The sequence below is a fragment of the Terrapene carolina genome, unplaced genomic scaffold (genome assembly GCF_002925995.2).
Source record: "Terrapene carolina triunguis isolate 2854851 unplaced genomic scaffold, T_m_triunguis-2.0 Scaffold714, whole genome shotgun sequence".
In the NCBI taxonomy this organism is placed as follows: Eukaryota; Metazoa; Chordata; order Testudines; family Emydidae; genus Terrapene; species Terrapene triunguis.
The window spans coordinates 18,420,396-18,441,253 of record NW_020665065.1 but is presented as its reverse complement, the minus strand read 5'-3'; the positions used below and the strand labels follow the sequence as shown (position 1 = coordinate 18,441,253).

Genomic DNA, 20,858 nt, shown 5'->3' with positions numbered 1-20,858 from the left:
GTGTGTGTGTGTGTGTGTGTGTGTGTGTGTGTGTGTGTGTGTGTGTGACTGAGGGGGCACTCCCACCCAATCAGAGTGAGTGAGTGTGTGTTTGTGTGAGTGTGAGGCTGAGGGGCACGCTCCCCATCCGCAGCTGTGTGTAGTTGGGTTGGGGAATCTCCTCCGTCCAGGCAGGGGTCTGTAGGGAAGTGGCTGTTGTCCCTGGCTGGAATTGTGCCCTTTGTGGGGGGTGACTCCTGCAGCGGGGAGCAATTGTGGGACTGTCCCAGGCACGGCTCACACTGTGGGGCCCATGTGCTTGCAGAGGTAGAATGGCTGGCAGATTCTGGCTGGCAGCCAGCACCCTGGCCATGATCCTGGGCATGGCAGTAACTCAGGAGAACGTGTGCCAAGCACCGCCCGGCAAAGACGGCTACCCTGGAGTACCGGGCCTCAGCGGGAGGCCAGGGCAGAAAGGCGACACAGGCGAGCCAGGTAAGGTGGGAGAGGGAAGCTGTAGCTCCCAGGGCTGAGAACACAGGGAGGGCTGGATTGTGCTGGGTATCGTCTCTACGGCACCAGTTCCAACCCAGCCTTGGCTGGCTCAGTGGAAGGGATGGAGCCAGGTGCTGGCCCAGGCTGGCTCGGGGGAGGGGAGGGAGCTGGGCGCTGGCCCAGCGGAGGGGAGGGAGTCGGGCGCTGGCCCCGGCTGGCTCGGCAGAGGGGAGGGAGTCGGGCGCTGGCCCAGGTGGCTCGGCGGAGGGGAGGGAGCCGGGCGCTGACCCAGGCTGGCTTGGCGGAGGGGAGGGAGTCGGGCGCTGGCCCAGTGCAAGGGATGGAGACAGGCTCTGGCCAACAACGCTTGGGCCCAGGTTCCGTCAACCGCGGCCTGTTCCTCTCTTCCAGGGTTACCAGGAAGAAGGTCGGGGATCCGGGGACCCAAAGGGGATGAAGGGGAACCTGGACCTCCTGGCATGCCTGGGAACCAGGGCTACAGGGGGCCAAATGGTCCCCCCGGGCTCCCAGGGCAGCCGGGACAGAAGGGAGCCAAAGGCCAGGCTGGCAATATCAAGGATCAGCACCGGCCCGCCTTCTCGGCCTCCAGGAAGAACCCCCCCGCCAGAGGGAACGTCGTGGTCTTTAACAACCTCATCACCAACCAGGACAGCGGCTACAACGCCGAGACGGGCCGGTTCACCTGCCAGGTGCCCGGCGTCTACTACTTCGTCTTCCAGGTGATCTCCAGCGGGAACCTCTGCCTCAGCCTCGTCCGCAACGAGACAAAGGAGTTGGGCGTCTGCGACAGCAACAGCCGCGGCATCCTGCAGGTGAACTCGGGGAGCGGCGTGCTCCAGCTGGCCACGTACGACCAGGTCTGGCTCGAGAGCGACCCCCGCCAAGGCAACAGGGTGTACGACGGCACCGAGGCCGACAGCGTCTTCAGCGGCTTCCTGCTCTTCCCTGAGACTTAGTGACACCCCTCAGCCAGCTACAGCAAGGCGGCCCCTGCCTCTCCGAGCCCCCACCGCTTCGCCCGCTGGCCTGCGAGAGCCCTGACGGGGGTGCACGCAGGTCCTGGGGGGGCCACAGGCCAGCCAGTGTGTGCAGACCCAGCCTTTCCTCACCCAACCGCTCGGGAGAGCGCTGCGGCTGCACACGCCCGCCTCCGTGCCACTGAGGCTGGGTGCCCGGTGTGCCAGGCAGGGGTGGGAGCCTGCTACTGAGCTTCCCAGGGCCTGTATAGAGATAATTTGTGTCCAGTTCCCCGAGTGTAGGGGATATAGCCCCTGGCCAGGCGTCACGGCCCAGATCCTGCTCCCGCAGGGCTCCCCTTGGCTTTGATGGGACCAGGATGGGGCCCTAAGTGCCTGCCCCGGGCAGCCTGTGCCATCGCAGGCTGGTTCTGGGCATTGTGGGACGAGCGCGCTCCCAGCCTGCCAAACAGACCGGGAATCCCCACCTGTCCCCTGGGCTGGCGGGGGCCTGGCCCCACTCATGGGATGGCATCTGGACTTCCCGGGTCACTCGCAGGGGGGGCCTACCTCCCAGGACCCAGTGTGGGGCTCCTCAGACGGGGGGGGGGGGGCTCCTTCCTCTGGGCCCATGGCCATGACGCCGCAGCCCAGGCCTTAGACGAGATCTGTCCGCAAAAGGCCAAAGCCTCCCACAGTGACCCTGCCCTGCTGGCACCCCTCTGCCCTGGGCCTGCATCCCTGTAACGTGCCCTTTGCTAGCGTACGGCCTTGAGAGAGCTGCCCTGGGGACCAGGATGTGGCGTGTGGCACCGAGGGGGCAGTGTCTGGGAGTATGGGGGGTAGATAGGCTGTGCCTGGCCTGGAACCCCAGCTCACGCCCTGGGAAGCATCATCTCGCCTTCCAGTCAGGTCCATTCCATCGTCAACAGCCCGCACGCTGCCTAAAGAACCATAGTGCCCACTCCAGGCAGGGTCCCCCACCTTCCCGGCCAGGCGCTGCCATTCGGCACGGACCGTGTCCCCCAGGCCGAGGAGAGCGGTCACACTCTGTGCTCCGTCCAAGCAGCAGTCGCAGACAGTGCCCCGGTCCCAGGGGCTCAGATCTTCCTGCCATGCTGGTTCTCGTCTCCCTGCCGAAGGAGATCAGTTGTCACCAGTGTCATTCCCCCGCTGTGGCCCCTGTATTCCCTGATAGGAAATCGCTGTCGGTTGTGGCTCGCGCTGTACTAACCATTGCAAATCCGGAGCTGGCTGAAGGCCACCCCTGGCTTTCACCCCCTTCCAATCAGCACAGACAAATAAACCCTTTCTTTCCCTCGCTCATTCCCATGGTTTTCTTTCTCGTTCACATCTTCCAGCAAACGGTCAGTGTCCGGGCCCCCTCGGAGCCAGGAACAGCACAGGCCCAGAGCACAACGGGCTGGCGTCTCCCAGGAAAGACCCCCGCAGGATTTGAACTCCCCAGCCTTTGCAGAGGCTGCCTTTGGCTCCAGCTCCCCCATCCCAGTGCTGTCCAGCGAGTTCAGGCTCCAAGCCATGGGGAGGCTGAGGGAGCCAACGAGGCCGGAGTGTTTCCGATCTGTCAGTACTGAGAGCGATGCCTGGGCGGGCAGCTTTCCACCCTGCACCCGGGGACAGGGACTCACCTGGCTGACCCAGATACGCTGCAGCTACATAGCAGGTGCAGCACGGGCAGCAGCCGCACGCCTCAGTCTGTCCTGAGCGGGAGGGACCCCCCAGAGCCAGTGGGCGTCCAGATTCTGTGACCCACTCGGCCCTGGGCGTCTGGGCGTGACAAGGAGCGATGGGGCCGGGAGAAGAGTCTCTGGGAGAGTGACACTTTTTTCTTCCTAAATCGGAATGAGGCCAGCAGCCCATTGGTTTGCCCAACACCCAGCACCCAGGGCCCTGATCCTAGTGCACGTGAGAAATGGGTTCACCCGGCTCGGGCCAGGCTGCAGGCTCAGTCCCAGGACTCCTGCACGGTGGGCTGCCCTGTGGCGCTCCTGGGCCCTGGATTGCGGGTGGGAAGGAGGGCTCTGCCATCACGGGAAAAGGGGGAGGGGAGACAGGCGTAATGCTGCAGGGAGCATGGGCGCTGCCCTCTGGTAGGGCCCCGGGGCATTACCCTCCCCCCACACACAGCAAGCAAAGCAGGCAGGGGCAGAGGGCATGTGCCCCTCGCAGAGGGCAGAGCTGGTACTTCAGGGAGCACGCACTGGACACTCCTGGGGGTCAGCCTGGATTCCTCCTGGGGGCTGCCTCTGCCCTTAGCACCCTGCCCACAGTGACAGAGGAAGGGAGAGGGGAAAGAGCACTGCTCACTCACACCGGGGGGCGCTGTGCTCTCCTCATGGGAACCAGCGCCTCGTCCAGGGGCCTGCGCTCCTGGAACACGATGGACAGACGGACGGACGGACGGCTCGACCAGCTCAGCCTTGAAAAAGACTTCTGTTGATGCAGCTAGTGAGCTAACACCTGGGCCCTGGGGCACTGCCCAGAGGGGTGATACCCGGGTATCGGCCATGGCGCCAGGACCCCTCCCTGGGGGCTGATTTCCGGGTATGTGCCACAGTGCCAGGACCCCTTCCTGGGGGCTGGTTCCCGGATTCCCGGTGTGTGCCACGAGCCCTTCACTGATCCAAAAACATTCTTCAGTAGAAGGAAGCAGGAGTGATGCGGGTATTGGCCGCGACCCCCCACCAATTCAATCATTTACGCTGGCACCCAGGGGGCTGAGGGGAGGGCCGGGCTGGCCAGGGTGCCCGGTGCGAGGCTGGGAACGGGCCGTGACATGTGCCAGGAGATGGGGATGACACAGACTCAGCACTAACCCTCATCCCCCCACTGATGGGCAAGTGTCGGAGGTCACAGGATTCTGAGCAGGTGCCCCGGGCACTGGGATGACATCGCGCCACTGTGGGGGAACCCCCAGCATGGTCCTCTGCGGTCCGACACTTCAGTCGCGGGGGAAGGGGAAGAAAGCGAGAAGGTGAGCGGAGGGGCAGTGCCCTGAGGGAGGTGTGCATCTGCCTCTGGATCAGCCGTGACCACTGCGCACGGCCCCTGGTCCCGCTGCTGGGCCAGGCACCCCTCGGTCTGGTCCTTCCTGCCCTGCCCCCTTGGTGGCCAGGCCCGTGGCGAGGTGGGGAGTGCTGGCGCGGCATTTAGCGCTGCCCGGCACTGTGGAAAACGCTTGCTCAGAAGAAATGCCCAGGACAGGGATGTGAAACTTGGCCAGGGTCCCGGCAAGGGGGCTGGTCTTTCCAAGAGGCCTGTCCTGGCCTCCTTCAGCCACCAACTTCCTCCTGGCTGGTGTCGCAGCCAGAGCTCTGACAAGCCAGCCAGCAGCCCCACCACAGCAGAGCCCTTCGGAGAGCGCGGGAGCCAGCGCCCGGCCCCAGAGAGGTAAGGGGCTGGTGGGGGGCAGTCGCAGAACATTGGCGAAGCGGCTAGGCCCGTGTCACTGTCCTGTGGGCCCTGTGGCCATAGGAGCTGACGTGTGGCTGTGGAAGGGCTGGCTGGTGGGCTCACAGCAGGGATACCCCAGTAGCCTGCTCCTGGCCACTGGTAGGTCACTCCGCGTAAGGGTTTTCACTAACTCTCTGCTGGACTTCTGGGTCTAAGAGCCCCTGCTAGGCTGGAGGGCAGAGCCATGGGCCAGCAGGTGCACTGGTGTGGGGCAGCCACGGTGGGCAGAGCAGGGACAGATTGCGGAAAGGCAGAGCTGCCCCCCGAGCAGCGCAGCGCCAGGGATCCTGGGAATAGGACAATGCCCTGGAGCCGGGCTGTCCCTGTGCCAGCGCCAGGGAACCCCAGAATGGACCTTCCTCCAGCAACCCAGCTGTGCTGTGGGCCGCAGCCAGCACCAGTGACAGGCAAACCAGGGCCAGGCAGCTCTGTCTATGCACCAACAGCAGGGCCATTCCTGACCTATGCTCAGAGCAGGGAGCGGGAAGGGCTGCCGGAAAGGAGAGAGGCTGCCCACGAGGGTGGGGAGGGAGACGCTGCCCTGGCTCTCTGGATGGGCTCTGGGCTCAGGCTGGCGAAGCCTGTCAGGCAGCGTTCCGGATCCATGCAGGCTGCCGAGGGGACAGGCTGTGCCCAGGAGGCGGGAGCGGGTGGGCATGGCGAGCCGAGGGAGGGTGGCTCCTGGTAAGAGCGAGGGTCAAAGTAACCCGCGGTCTGTCACTGGGTGGAGATGCTGCTGTTTGGCCTGGCAGCAAGGGGCCTCTGCTGTGCCCACGGCGACAGGGCAGGAACCCTCAACACTCTCCGCATTTCCACTCGTGGTAGGACAATGATGGTCAAGAACGTCTGGGAACCAGTGGGCCTGGGCCTAGCCCTTCTCCTCCTGGCGCTGGAGACCTCCGTGACAGGCAGTGCTTCCCACAGCTGCTATGGGACCCCTGGGCTGCCTGGCACGCCTGGCATGCCTGGCAAGGATGGCAGAGATGGGATGAAAGGAGTCAAAGGCGAACCAGGTAGGTGCCCTCTAATAGAAGCTTGTCAAGAGAGGGGGCATTGGAGAGGTGTCACCGGAGGGCTCCCCAAGGCCCATAGTGCCCAGAAGATAGAGAATTAGTGCCGGCTGTGTCCTGGGGCGGACAGGTGGGAAAGCACAGAGGGAGAGGAGAGGACACGGCCCCACGGCCTGATCCCAACACAGGGAATCAGCTGCCCTTCTCCGGCGCCTTTCCTGCAGGAGTGCAGACACAGGCCCAGTTGCCGGCTCAGCAGCAGAGCCCTGGGGGCTGGCTCAGGGATACCAACCCTTTGCAGATGTGGAGTGGGGGGGAGAGGACTTGTCCACACAGCCAGGCTAGGCTGGGGTCACGGCCGCTCAGCCACCAAGGCAGGGGGGCAGGGAGGGGCTGCCAGCTGTCCCTTCCCAATGCACTGAGCCACTGGATCCACCCTGACGGACACTCCCTGGAACCCCACAGGCATTCCGGCCATTCCTGGAACCCGAGGGCCCAAGGGGGAGGAAGGAGACCCCGGCAGCCCCGGCCTGCCAGGAAAAACTGGTCCCATGGGTCCCCCTGGCACCCGGGGAGAGCCGGGCAAGCAAGGCCAGCCTGGAGGGCCCGGCATGCCCGGCAATTACAAGCAGAAGCACCAGTCAGCCTTCTCAGTAGCGAGGCGGACCGGGCAGTACCCGGACAAGAACGCCCCTGTGGTGTTCAACCACGCCATCACCAACCTCAACCAGGACTACAACATCACCTCGGGCAAGTTCACGTGCCGCGTGCCCGGCCTCTACTACTTCATCTTCCACACCTCCCAGACTGCCAACCTCTGCGTCAACATGTACAAGAACCGGCAGAAGGTGGCCAGCTTCTGCGACCACATGTCCAACAGCAAGCAGGTCAGCTCCGGGGGCGTCCTGGTGCGCATGGACGCCGGGGACCAGCTCTGGCTGGCAGTCAACGATTACAACGGCATGGTGGGCATCGCTGGCTCCGACAGCGTCTTTTCCGGCTTCCTGCTCTTCCCAGACTAGGCAGGCCAGGCCAGCTCTGGCACGCGCCGGCTGATCCCAGCCTCTCTCTGCCCTCTAACATGCACGCTGGCTCTCTCCCTGCATCGCAGCGCCTCACAGTGGGGCACAAGGGAATGGCACGCCCGGGGCGCTCTGCACAGGGCCTCTGCTTGTATCAGCTTGGCTAGGGCTGGGGCAGGGCCTGTTGGCTGCAGTCCTGTCCCTGTCGGGCCCCCGTAGCCACCCAGACTCCAACCAAAAATTAACCGGGGCTGAGCGGTTTTTCACATGTGTTTTTGAGACAGAGTCACCAAGTGTAAGGGAGGGGGTTGTCTGGCTGCATCCCTGCCTGGCGAGAACCACGGTGGCCCCACTGTCCCCGCTCTCCCCAGCCACTCTGCGCTCTCTACACAGTACAGGGTCTGGCTGCTGCATGCAGTAACCCCCGCTGCTTCACGCTGCTCACACCCAGAGGGCCAAAGCCAGCCCTGGGTCTCCCCACTGCCCCCAGCGAGTCGCGCCAGGGACGGGCTCATCCCAGAAAATCTGGAAAGGGAACTTGGCCATGAGCTTCTGTCGAAAACGTCAATAAATCCCCACTCTGTGGCACGGGGCCTGATGTCTCATGTTCTACCCACACCGCGCAGCGTATCAGAAACCTCTGTGTGTGTGTGCACGTGTGAGTGTGTGTGCGTGTGCATGCATGTAGATGTGTGCACCTGTGTGTGTGCGAGTGTTTGTGCACCTGTGTGTGTGCGCGTGTGTGTGTACATGCGTGCAGATGTGGATGTGCGCATGTGTGTGGATGTGGATGTGTGTGTGTGTGCATGCGTGTGGATGTGTGTGTGCGTGCGTGTGGATGTGGATGTGTGTGCATGCGTGTGGATGTGGATGTGTGTGTGCTTGCGTGTGGATGTGTGTGTGCGTGGATGTGGATGTGTGTGCATACGTGTGGCTGTGTGTCTGCATGCGTGTGGATGTGTGTGTGTGTGTGTGCACCTGTGTGTGTGCGTGTGTGTGCATGCATGCACCTCTGGATGTGGATGTGCACGTGTGTGTGCATGCGTGTGGATGTGTGTGTGCGTGCGTGCGTGTGGGTGAGCGTGCATGTGGATGTGGATGTGTGTGTGTGCATGTGAGGTATTTCTATAGCACTGGTTACAGGAGCCAGGCAACGAACGCCACAAATGCCCAGCCAGGCCTCCATTGCCCGGGCGGGGTGCGCACCCCGTGGTGGGCGGCTGGGCGCAGGTGGGGAAGGGGATTTTGTTTCAGAGCAGGGCTGTGCTGGGCTCCCTCTGCCCCATGGAGTGAAGCGGGGGAGGAGGGGGCCTGTTTCCCATTCCTACCCACAGGCCCAGGCTCCATCTCCCTCTCTGGGGTCTCAGCCCTCCCAGGCAATGGGCTGGTTCAGCCCCTTCTCTAGATGGCCTCTGGGTACCAGTCTGGCTCTGACTGCAAGTTAAGCTGCCCTTCCCGTGGGGCCCTGGGGAACAGTGCCTGCCCCCTCTCCCGACCCTGGATGGATTCTCCCTCTGCTGGCACAAGGGTGCAGGTGAGTCACAGCCGTAGGGCCAAATGCATCCCGAATTGGCCTTGCCCCAGCCCAGCTCCCTGGCAAACACACACCATGCCAGTATGCCCCTGGCCTTGGCGCCTGGCACACCCTGGCCCCGGCACCCAGGCACTCCAAGGGCACAGCACACAGCCGGGCCTCATCCACACGGAAATGGCCTGGGAACTCCTGTGTCCCATTCCTCCCTCCCGGCCTTGTGGGTTGGCCCCACATTGATGTCCCGGGTCTTGGTGCCTCACCTCAAGGCTTCCGAGACTTCATGGGCGAAGCTGCTGGGCCCCCCAGCACTGCGCCGAGCCATCGTCATAAAGTGTAACTGTCCTGTTCCCGCCACGGACACAGGGATTGTCAGACGAGATTAGGATCCTTGGAGCCTCTCTGAGGCCAGCTCAGAGGCACTGAATGTCAGAAGGAGCTGGGGGATGCCATGGAGTCTAGGAGTGGGTCTGTACAGCTCCAAAGCTTCCCTTTGACGCACAGACACAAGGGGCTGATCCTTGCGCATCTCCTGCAAGGCAGACCCCCCCCCCCGCCCCAGGAGTGGTGCCCAGCGCCTGGCAGGATAGTGCCGTGTGTGAGCCAAACTGCACCAACTGCACCTGCCCCAAGCCCTCCCTTGGATGCAGGGAAGAGTCGCCCCCAGTGACTGTTCTGCTCTGGCCTCCGAGCCAAGCAGCTGGGGGAGGGACGCGGAGTCAGACCCAAGACAGGAGCCAGCGTGCAGGCAGAGACGTCCCCGTCCTGGGCCGGGCCAGGCCAAGCCTGGCAGCTCCCGTAGCCCTGAGCTGCCTGGGAGACGGTGCTGGTGACACAGCAGGAGCCCCCGAACCAGAAGCCGGCAGGAAATACGCCACTCCAAAGCCTTGGCTGCGCCCTGTGCCCTCAGCCACTGACAAAGACCCTGCAGTGCCTGCCTGGCTCTCCAGGGAGCCTACCCCTCGGGGGGTAGCTCGATCTAATCCCGGGTTTCCCATACGGCCTGGAGGAGCCGAGGAACCCCAGGTCCCAGGATGCCTGTTTGGTTACTAGCACTTGCAGAAGCACATGCCCGCGTCCACCTGGCTGTTTCAGAGACACGTCAGGCCAAAGTCCGTGTACCAGGGAACTGGCTCAGACCAGCAGAACCAGTCAGACGGGGGCAGTTTGTCCTGCTGCTCAGCCACCACCCCGGCGCAGTCTGTCTCCTGGCGACCGTCCCCGCTGCCCCCCGAGGCCACGCCGGGGCCCAGGACAGCACCGCTAGACTCTGGAGCGTGCTAGAGCAAGTGCCTGGGAGTCTGGAGACGCCCACTGAGCCCTTGAGCTAGTCACTGCACATCTCTGGGGGGGTGCCGGTCTCCCCATGTGTCCCGTGCAGATACTGCAGAGCTAGCTGCAGCTCAGCCGGGCGGCTGGACCCTGAGCACGGGTCACTCAGGGTCTGTCTGCACTGCAGTTAATACCTGCGCTGGCCCGTGCCAGCTGACGGGCTCGCAGGGCTCTGGCTAAGGGGCTGTTTAATTGTGATGAAGACGTTTGGGGAACCCCCCCCCCCATCTCACAGGGTCCTAGAGCCCACGCTGCAGCCTGAGCCCGAATGTCTAAACTGCAATTAACAGCCCCTTGCCCCAAGCCCTGTGAGCGGCTCATTGCAGTGTAGACACACCCTCAGAGGCCTAAGCCAGCCAGTGCCCATCTTTCAGCAGTCTCTCTAGTTACAATTACAGCCCAGCTCTTCTTAGTTCTCTTGCTGGAGGAGGCAAAAAACTCCCCCAGGTTCCAACACAGGGCTCCAGTGTTGTTGAATACCACGAGCTGATTGTCCGAGTGGCTAGTACCTGCCCCCATGCAAGAGGCTGGCTCAGGAATTCCTGGGCAGGGTTGAGTTCACAGAAGAATGGACACCTGAGCATTCCCTGCTGCACCCACAATAGGACCTCCCCGGGGATCTGCATGTGCCACTCGCTGGTTCAAAGCACTTACAAACTCTGCCAGTGAATCAAGCCAAATATCTGCAGAGCAGGGACTTTCCAAGGAGCCCCTTCGGCTCAAAATCCTCTTGACCGAGAGCTCCCCCTAGGGCAGGGGAGCCTATCCCACACCCATGGCCCTTCGTGACACAACAGTCACAGAAGATTAGGGTTGGAAGGAACCTTAGGAGATCATCTAGTCCAACCCCCTGCTCAAAGCAGGACCAATCCCCAGACAGATTTTTGCCCCAGATCCCTAAGTGGCCCCCTCAAGGATTGAACTCACAACCCTGGGTTTAGCAGGCCAATGCTCAAACCACTGAGCTATCCCTCCCCACTGCATGGACAGCCCAGGCCAAATCCCAGCCTGGCGTGAGCAGAACCGGCCTCAGGAGGCTGGGGAGTGCATGTGCCTGGAGCAGGGCTGAGTGTGGCCAACGAGGCAGAGACTCAGCAAGGAGCAAGGGCAGGTGGAATCGATTTTAAGAAATGTGCCTGGTGCTACCAAGCTCCAGGCCTGCTCTGGCTGGGGTTCTCTGGGATAGTCTGTACAGCGTGCAACTGGAGGAGGCGTGACTATTGCATTGACTCCAGGCATGGACAGGGCCCCACAAGCCCTCCGGCTCGCCTGTCACGCACGGGCGATCTTAGAGAGCCGAATCCTAACAGAAAGGAGCAGCCGGATGTGGTGGCTAGAGTCCCAAGGGACAGGGAATCCGGGTTCCTTTCCTCCCCACAGCACAGTCTCACTGGAACATGGCAGCCCCTCGATGGTCTGTGACCCCCAGCCCCGCCGGGCTCCTGTTCCATTAGCCGCATGCCCAGAGGCTGGGAAACGCGGGAGGGAGGGAGGGAGGGTGGGTTTTAGCGATGGGCATGAGGCTTTGCCAGGCGGTGAGTGTCTCTGTGCTGGGTGCCCAGCCCGCTGAGCAAGGAAGGCGCTCTGGCCAGGGGACAGCATCCAGCACAGTCAGGGGCCAGACGCAGAGGTGATGGGCGTGGCTGGCCCCCTTAGACCTTTGCACACACACACTCCCCAAAGGAGGCGAACCTGCAGCACTGCCATGCTGAGGAGCCAGACGGAGGTGAGTTAAACGGGGGGGTGGCACTTCCATTCGCCCCCCTGCGAGCTGCTTCTTTGCCTCAGCATCGGCTCAGGTGATTCCCTGGAACACGGGGGCTGGCTCAAGGAGGCGTGGGGGGGAGGGGGGAGTCTAGGTAGGCCGGGCAGCGCCGGGGATCCAAGGGAGCTGGCGGGCTGGCGAGGGGGGCGTTACAGCTGCTCCGGCGCCCTCACACTCACATGGACCCTTGGAAGCAGGTAAGTGCAGCCCTGGGACCTGAGCACCATCACGTCTCCCAGCCCATGTCTCGTCTGGCCCGGGCGAGTGGGTCCCAGCAGCACCAATGGGTGGGGCCAGATCCTCGCCCCACGGACACCCACTGGAGTGTTTTCTTTGACCGGGGGCGGGGGGGGCGGCTCTGTCTGCACAATGCCAACAGGAAGTTAATGACACCTTCATGTGCAGCCGCAGGGCAAAGGGCTGGGTGCCCATGAGTGACCCTCATTCCCACAATGCCCCCAAACCAGCTCTCTGTCACCAGGGTGAAAACGCAGAGACTGCCCCGGCTGCTCCGGGTTTTCAGAGGGGGGACTCAGAGCAGGGCCGGGTAGAGTTGGATCTTAGCAGCCTCTGGAGGCACACTCTTGGGGAGTTCCCTATAAGGGCAGGTGAGGACACGTACCCCAGTGAGAACAGACCCACTGAGCGCGGCACTTTCTGGGGCTCAGGCCGAGAGCGGCCGATAGCCAGAGGCTCCGGCCCAGCCACACCCAGGCTCCCTGCAGGGCTCAGGCACCGGGGGGTCCTGCTGAGCCTGCAGAAAGAGCCTGAGGTCAGGTCGGAGCGGGGCGGCGGGGGATGTGAAAGTGCCAGTGTGCAGAAGGGCCAGAGCCAACGATAAAAAAGGGATGTGGCCAGTTCCTCTCCTTGCCCAGCCTCTCTCTGCTCACGCAAACTTCTGCTTTCCCTCCGCAGGGTCACTGCCAAGCTGGACTGAGACGCGCCCGGCCTCGTCCCCGCTCGCTGCTGCAGGACGCTGCAAGGTAAGAGCCCGCACGGTGCCACGGGCGCCCGATTCCTTAACAGCCACGAACGAGCCGGGCGCTTGGACAGAGCCGTGTCCCTAAGGGGCTGCCGGGGCTCTGCACCCGGCTCCCTCTGGGCTCCAGAGCAGACTCCGCTCTGAGCTGTGGGGCATGCCCTGCCCCGAGCTCCCTGCCCCAGCCATGCGTTCCCTGCCAAGCTAACCTTGCCGCGAAGCAGCTCCTGATGTTGCAGTTTTGTGTCTGGCTTAGACGGTGCTGGGCTCTTGGGCTGTCGGACCAGGAGATTCCGAGATTCCAAGGCCCGCTAGGACCACTGTGATCATCTAGTCTGACCTGAATGACCCAGGCCGGAGACCTGCCCTGAAGTAATTCCTGTCCAGTGTGTCCAGTGGGCAAGTCCCGGTCACAAATGGCTCGGACAGGCCAGGGAGGGAGAACTGGAGGGATGCTGGCAGTTCAGCTCAGTGCCTGATGAGACGGCCCCTTAGCGTGTGGAACAGGCTCCAGGGGAGAAGCCCCACAGCAGGACAAAGCCCTGGAGACCAGATGGTTTTCAGAGCAGGGTTTGGCCCCGAATGTTTTGGATCTGTGGCTGGTTGGGGAATTCAGCTCTTCCTTGCAGCCGGTGGCGCCGGCGGGATCTCGGAGCAGTGGGAGCTGGGACAGGATTTGACCGGAGCTGGGTGGGGTGTGCACATGAGAGCAGCGCATGCCGCTCTCCCTGTCCCTTCCACAGAAGCTCTGTAAACACCGAAGGCTTTGCTGCTCCTCTCTTCTCCCCTGTGCAACCCCTGCAGCTGGGCGCGGGGTTGGAGCCTGCGCTGTCCCTGCAACTTGGGGACTGGGCCGCCGGTGCCTGAGCCTTGAGGCTGTTCTCATCTGGGGAGGTGAGGAGATGTGCCATCCGGGGGGCAGTCTCTCCCCACTCATCCAAGGGCAGCTCCATCAAAGAGAATGGGGTGTCACGGGGAGGACTTGGCCTGCCGCTTTTCCTTGGAGCAGGTCCTGTCGTGGACTTTGCCCCTCCGCTGTCCCCAGTACTGGCGGAATGTCCCCATGGCACGGTGCCCCAGGGCCGCACTGTTCCTGGCAGCCTGCTCCCCAGCCCCCAGCCCAGCCCACTTGCCGGTCAACAGCCCATCACCCCTGTGAGCTGTGCTGCATCTCTCTGCTCTCCCCAGCGCTGGTGCCAACACGATGCTGTGGGCCGTGCTGCTCTGCCTGGCTGTGGTCCCCCTGGCCAGCGCGAACAGCTGCCAGGGCTACGCCGCCATCCCGGGCATTCCGGGCGTACCAGGACAGCCGGGCTCCAATGGCAAAGATGGACTGGATGGCCTGAAGGGACAGAAAGGTAAGAAGGAGGTGGGAGCTGGGAGCAGGCCGAGCTCTGGCGAGAGTGGTGCTATCGGGATGACTGCAACCCCCCAAAGGCCCTTTCGGGGTAAAGCACAATTCCCAGGGTTAGCTGTTAGTGCCTGTCCAGACAGCCTGGCCCTTGCTGCTATCAGCCAGGAGGATGCATTGCTGGAAGCAAATAGTTTGCACCTTTCTAATGCAGGAACCAGCCAGCCACAGGTGTCCCCGTGCGAGGGGTGGGGGGGTCTCAGCTGGCACCAGTGTCCCCGTGCGAGGGGCAGGGGTCTCAGCTGGCACCAGTGTCCCTGTGCCGTGGGTGGAGGACTTTCCGGCACAGAAAGACTGGAGGAGGGCTTCATCGTCCCCCGGCCCTGAGCTGGTCGCATGACTTTGGTGGAACATCCGACGCTGCGCTCTGGGCTCAGCAGCGAAGCGATGAACCTGCCAGCGATAAGATGAGGAACGACAACAGAGCCCTGTGAGCCTTCCACTCATGAGTCTTCTTTTCTTGTTCCCTAGGTCCCCCAGGGCGGGTGGAGGATGACATGGAGCTGGGGGAGAAAGGAGAGCCGGGGAGCCCCGGACACCCCGGGAAAGTCGGCCCCAAAGGCCCTGTCGGCTCCAAGGGCTCTCCGGGCCCCCCGGGTCCTCCTGGGCCAGTGGGTGAATCTGGGGACTTCAAGACCACCCTCAAATCTGCATTCTCAGCTGCCAGGACCATTAGCATGCTGCCGCGCCGGGAGCAGCCCATCCGCTTCGACCGCATCATCACCAATGAGAACGGGCACTACGAGAACAGGTACGGCCGGTTCACCTGCAAGATCCCGGGGCTCTACTACTTCACCTACCACGCCACCTCCAGGGGCAACTTGTGCATCAACATCAAGAAGGGCGAGGGCATGAAGGGGGAGAAGGTGGTGACCTTCTGCGACTACGTGCACAACGTCTATCAGGTCACCACCGGGGGAGTGGTGCTGCGGATGCAGGCAGAGGAGTCCGTGTGGCTGGAGCCCACTGAGAAGAATTCCCTGGTGGGGATCGAAGGGGCTGATAGCATCTTCTCGGGGTTCCTGCTCTTCCCCGACGCCTAGCAGCCTGTGGACACCACCCCAGCACCCACTCTCCCGTGTGCTCCCCGCATGTCACTCCCGAGTGCAACACGCTGGCACAAGCTTCCACGCTGCAGCCCGTTGATACATGAAGTGCTTTCCCCAGCAGCAGGGCCGGCTACCGCTCAGGGCACGGGCCCGTGGCACTTCCCCCACACACAGCTGCCTCGGTGCTGCCCGTCCCACCCCTGGTGCAGCGCCAGCTTCAGCCCTACCCAGCAGAGAACCCACAACAAGGGAGGCCCGGCCCCGGGAGGCCCGTTCTGTGTCCCTGAATCCCTGGCAATCGCCTGTGGATCCCGAGGCTGCACTTCCTCAGTGCCTGGCACACAGTGCCAGCTCCCACTGGCACCACCAAGAGCCCCTTGCCCCAGGGTCTAGTACGTCACTGCCACCGAAGGACCCCCGAGCTCAGCAGCACCTGAGCCCAGGGGCCAGAACCCCAGGAGGGCAAAAATGGGCAACATGTCTCCTCTGTGGTTGGGGCCAAGGAGCTGTGCGGAGCAGGGATGCCCCTGGACTCCAGCCCCATCCAGTGTGTCAGAGCAGGCCGAGCTTTACTCCTCATGGACCTTCAGATGAATAAATGTCCCCTCGGTGGACAGATTTTGGGGGCCCGGGGGCGCCACATCCTTGTCTTGGGCCTGGGGCGCCTCTGGGCCAGGACGACGCTCCTCCCCCAGCTGCCCTCCTGCTCAGGGAGTCCCACCTCTCTCCCGCGGGACCAGCCCCCTCCTCTCCCAGCCCATAGCTTTCACATAGCTTCTGCTTGCCGGGGGAGGGGGGCACAAGCCCTTTCAAATGAGCAAAGCACCACCCCCCACAGCACGGCTCAGAGCGATGGTTGGCCCGGGGAGTCCCAGCCAAGCGGGGGTCCCTGTCACAGCAGTGGGGAGTCTCATGCCGGAGAATCGTGGGAGCCCAGCCCCGCCCCGATAGACAAACATTGGGTGCAGTGGAAGTGCCCGCCATCCTCTCCCAGGGGGATGCCCGGCTGTGAGCCGCTCTGGTCTGCTGTGGGGCCGAAGGGTCAGGCCAAAGGCCCCAGCCCCAGCTCCAGGGAGATGATCTGTCAGGAGCAATCCGAGATCTGCACTCTCCTTTCTGACCCACCTGGAGCTGCTGGACCAGCCAGAGCCTGACACCCTGCGGCTGCCCTGCTGCAGCCTGTGGCAGGGAGGAGACCTCCAGCGAGGACACCTGCATCCTAGCCAGCCCCACTCCAGATACCTGCCTTCTCCGCCAGCGGCTGCTTGCTGTCCCTTGGGGCTAGTGCTCGCCAGGCCTGAGCCCTCAGCCGGGCCCCGCAGAGCAGAGAGCCAATAAACTTGATGTCTGCTATTGATTTTGCTGTTCTGTTTTAATTAACAAATAGCCTGCCAGTGCCACTGGGGTGGTCTGGGGCAGCCCAGCGAGGGAGGGGAAGTCCTGGCCAGCCACCAGCACGGGGCTCAGCAAACACAGCAGGGGCTGCTCCCAGCCAGCCAGCAAGAGCTAAGGCTGCAGAGCTCTTAGTGCTGGGAACATTCTGAGTGCTGCGTGGCTGTGGGGGGTGGGAGAGTGCTGGGTGCTGCGTGGCTGTGGGGGATGGTAGGGTGCTGGATGCTGCGTGGCTGGGGGGGTTGGTAGGGAGCTGGGTGCTGGGTGCTGCATGGCTGTGGGGGATGGTAGGGTGCTGGGTGCTGCGTGGCTGTGGGGGGTTGGTAGGGAGCTGGGTGCTGCATGGCTGTGGGGGGTGGTAGGGTGCTGGGTGCAGCATGGCTGTGGGGGGATGGTAGGGTGCTGGGTGCTGCGTGGCTGTGGGGGGTTGGTAGGGAGCTGGGTGCTGGGTGCTGCATGGCTGTGGGGGGATGGTAGGGTGCTGGGTGCTGCATGGCTGTGGGGGATGGTAGGAAGCTGGGTGCTGCATGACTGTGGGGGATGGTAGAGTGCTGGGTGCTGCCCATTGCTGGCTCTGTGTGGAGCTGATGGATACTCTCATCACATGTCTGGAGCTGTGGAGGGGCTGGGGTGCATCTGGCACATCTGGTACAGGTGCATCTGGCACGTCTGGTACAGGCGCCAGGGTGTGGACTCCAGGCACCGGCATGCCCAGCAGGAGCAGGTGGTGCAGGGGTTAAAGGCCCTGGCGCTGCTCAGACGCTTCGGGAGACTCCTCCCCTTCCTCCCCTTGTTCATTCTGCCCTGGTGTTACGGAAACACACCCCCAGACATGGCCCCCCTCCTTTGGGAGATCACCTGTGGCTAAGGTCAGCCCTGCCTGGCCCCACGGGCCTGATTTACACCAGGGCAAAAGGAGTGCAGTGGGAGCGTGCAGTGTCGTCCCATCAGCCAGGCAGTATTGCACAGCCGCTTCCATCAGTGTCAACGATCACACGGGGATTCAGGCTGAGCATGGGGCGTCAGGAAACTGGGTCTGTTCCTGCCTCCGCCACTGACTGTCTGGGTGACCATGGGCAAGTCCCTGCCCCACTCAGTGTCTGTAAAATGGAGAAGAGAAGGGTTGGGAAGCTGTGCTGAGGAATGCTCACAAGTGCCTGGAGCTCTGTAGAGTGGCAAGAACGGGATCTTTGTACTCACACAATACACCCCTAAGCAGAGCTCCAGCCACATGGCTCCCCGCGGGCCCCCAGGGGTGTGACAGCATCTCTCAGTGTGAAACTCTGCCCAGTGCCTGTGTCCAGCAATCAAACACAGCCCGCCAGAGTCCTCAGGGCTCCCGTCTGCCCTCCCTAGGGGATCCTTCATGGGGCACCCAGGGGAGACTCTGAGCACTGGGGAAACAGCATCTACTCCCAGAGACCACTCAGATCCAAAGGTGGGGTTCAGAGCTGGCCACATGCATCCTCATCTAGGCCAAAGCAACAAGCCACTGGCCCTAGGAAACCTGACAGCCCAGGGACACATATACCCTAGTACAGCTGACAGCCTGGGGACACTGGCAAGGTTCCCTCCCCACTCTGGGGTACAGATGTGGGGACCCACATGAAAGACCCCCTATGCTTATTTCTACCAGCTTCAGTTAAATTTTAATACTCTGCCACCACCAAGTGCTTTACCAAGAAACAGGGAAAGGACCACTTGGAGTTCCTCTTCCCCCAAAATATCCCCCCAAGCCCTTACATCCCTTTTCCTGGGTAGGCTTGAGAAATATCCCCCCAAGCCCCTACGCCCCTTTCCCTGGGAAGGCTTGGTAATCCCCTCACCAATTAGTCCTGGGGAACACAGATCCAAACCCTTGGATCTTAAAACAATGAAAAATCAATCAGGTTCTTAAAAGAAGAATTTTATTTAAAGAAAAGGTAAAATTCATCTCCGTAAAATCAGGATGGAAAATAACTTTACAGGGTAATCAGATTCAAAGAGCCCAGAGGAACCCCCTCTAGCTTTAGGTTCAAAGTTACAGCAAACAGAGGTAAACCCTCTAGCAAAAGGAACATTTACAAGTTGAGAAAACAAAGATAAAACTAACACGCCTTGCCTGGCTGTTACTTACAAGTTTGAAATATGAGAGACTTGTGCAGAAAGATTTGGAGAACATGGATTGATGTCCGGTCCCTCTTAGTCCTAAGAGCGAACACACCCAAAAACACATACCCCTACTACAGCTGAGAGTCCTGGGAACATATGTATCCCAACTACAGCCAGCAGCCCCAGGGGACACATATACCACTAGTACAGCAATACCCAGAAGAACACATATATCCCTAGTACAGTCCACAGAACTGGGATGCATAAACCCATAGTGCACCAAACAGCCTCGGGGAAACATATACCCCCGAATAGAGCTGATAGCAACAGGAACACATATCTCTCTAATACAGCCCACAGCCCTGTGTACAGATATACCCTCCAGTACAGCTGATAGCACAGGGACACATATACCCTTGTGTGCCATCTGCAAACTTTATCACTGATGATTGTGTTTTCGTCCAGGTCACTGATAAAAATGTTAAATAGCACAGGGCCAAGAACCAATCCCTGTAGGACTCCACCAGAAACACATCCCTTTGATGGTGATTGTCTGTTTACAATTACATTTTGAGACCTATCAGTTAGCCAGCTTTTAATCCATTTAATATGCACCATTTTAATTTTATATCTTTCCAGTTCTGTAATGAGGTAGTAATAACTACTTTATTACAGAAGTCTAAGTATATTACATCAACACTATTACCTTTATCGACCAATCTCATCAAAAAAAGATATCAAGTTTGTTTGACAGGATCTACTTTCCATAAAGCCATATTGATTGGCATTAATTATATTACCATCCTTTAATTCTTTATCAGTCAAGTTCTGTATCAGCTGACCTAGTATCTTGTTTGGGATCTATGCCAAACTGACAGGCCTATATTACCAGGTCATCCCTTTTAAAATATTGGCACAAGATTAGCTTTCTTCCAGTCTTCTGGAGCTTCCACAGTGTTTTCAAACTTATTGAAAACCAACATCAATGGTCCAGTGAGCTCGTCAGCCAGCTCTTTTAAAACTCTTGGATGCAAGTTATCTGGACCTGCTGATTTAAAAATGTCTTACTTCAGTAGCTTCTGTTTAACAACCTCTTGACATATTAGTAGAATGAAAAGTGTTATCATATGACATGACTACATCATCTGTTTTTTCCTCAAATACAGAACTGAAATATTTATTGAACACTTCTGCCTTTTCTTCATTCTTATTGATAATTCTACTATTTTGCATCTAGTAATGGATCAATACCATTGTTAAGATTCTTTATTGTTCCTAATATACTTTTAAAAAAAACACCCTTCTTATTGTCCTTACAACTGGCCTTAGATTTCTCCTTGTGTTCCTTTGGTTCCCTTATCACTTCTCTACAATTCCTAGTTTCTGGTTTATATTCATTAGTATCATCTTACCCTTTCTTCCATTTGTTATATATTATTTTAAATATTTTTTATAGCTGCCTTCATTTCCCCACCTACCTATCATCTCTCATTCGCTATCAAGTTGCCAACTCCCACCTCCCATCAGCCCATGATGCCAACGCCCATCGCCCACTTGTTAAATTTTCAAACGAGCACCTTTGTGCTTTTTCGTGTGCTGCCCCTCATGTCTGGGAGGAGCTCCCCGTAAGTAGCCACCAAGCCACCTCATGAGCCTCCTTCAAACTGTCCTTTGCCGTGATGCCTACAAAAACCTGGACAACGGTTAGGCTGCCTGGTGTGAGGAGGCCGTGGACCAACATTGTCTCCCTGTTGCCTTGTACTCGCCTCTCAGTTTGTTTGTGTCCATTTCTTGGCTCTTGGCTGACGTTCAGATTGTCAGCTCTTTGGGGCAAGGACTGTCTCTTTGTATCCGTACAATGCCTGGCACAGTGGGGGCCTGGCCCATGGCTGGGGCTGGTGGGCCCTATGATAATAACAACAGTTGCTGGAGGCACCTTTCGCCTCCGAAAGGGTGTGGGTTTCTGTTCGGCGTGAGCACTCCCTGACACACACAGCCAATGCACTTTGCTCTGCCCTATGACCTTGGCATTCCAGGGCTCTGCTGATGCCCCTCCATCACAACCCACAGCCCCCCTGCTGTTCCAGTCCGGGGGCCTTCACACACAGCTCTCCCATTGCCCCTCCATCCCGACCTGCAGCCTCCTCAGTCCCAGTGGACATCAATGAACAGCAGAGCAGCAACCCCACGTCTCCCAGCCTGCCCAGGCCCGGCACAGCAGCTGCAGGTCGGGACTGAGGGCCATCGTCACTGGGTGGGGGAGGCAGACGGGGATCAGGGCGCCCGCAGAGCGGGACGGAGGGGAGTTGGCAGAGCTGTGTGTGTGAAGAACCTAGGGGTAGATGTGGACC

At 60.6% G+C, this 20,858-nt stretch overlaps 2 protein-coding genes across 2 annotated transcripts in view; both read left to right on the top strand.

Annotated features, from left to right (window-relative positions):
* LOC112107886 (collagen alpha-1(VII) chain) overlaps positions 1–6,957 on the top strand; it is an 8,741-nt gene extending 1,784 nt beyond the window's left edge. Inside the window, exons 3-7 of the mRNA XM_024201781.2 lie at positions 305–474; positions 886–1,450; positions 4,749–4,862; positions 5,751–5,938; positions 6,401–6,957. Of these exons, the coding sequence (XP_024057549.2) occupies positions 312–474; positions 886–1,450; positions 4,749–4,862; positions 5,751–5,938; positions 6,401–6,957 (1,587 nt within the window). The 5' untranslated portion in view covers positions 305–311. The remainder of the gene's footprint in view (positions 1–304; positions 475–885; positions 1,451–4,748; positions 4,863–5,750; positions 5,939–6,400) is intronic.
* A 5,484-nt stretch (positions 6,958–12,441) lies between these two features.
* Positions 12,442–16,381, top strand: C1QB (complement C1q B chain). Its single transcript, XM_024201782.1, has 3 exons — positions 12,442–12,568; positions 13,753–13,922; positions 14,447–16,381. Exons 2-3 carry the CDS (start codon positions 13,769–13,771, stop codon positions 15,016–15,018), a joined length of 726 nt encoding a protein of 241 aa, XP_024057550.1. The 5' UTR covers positions 12,442–12,568; positions 13,753–13,768; the 3' UTR covers positions 15,019–16,381.
* Positions 16,382–20,858: the final 4,477 nt, after the last annotated feature.

Bases quoted from the DNA above. Each gene is read 5' to 3' on its own strand.
- C1QB (XM_024201782.1), top strand. From the start codon at position 13,769: ATGCTGTGGGCCGTGCTGCTCTGCCTGGCTGTGGTCCCCCTGGCCAGC. The intron at 13,923-14,446 runs GTAAGAAGGAGG...CTTGTTCCCTAG, and splicing joins TGGCCTGAAGGGACAGAAAG to GTCCCCCAGGGCGGGTGGAG.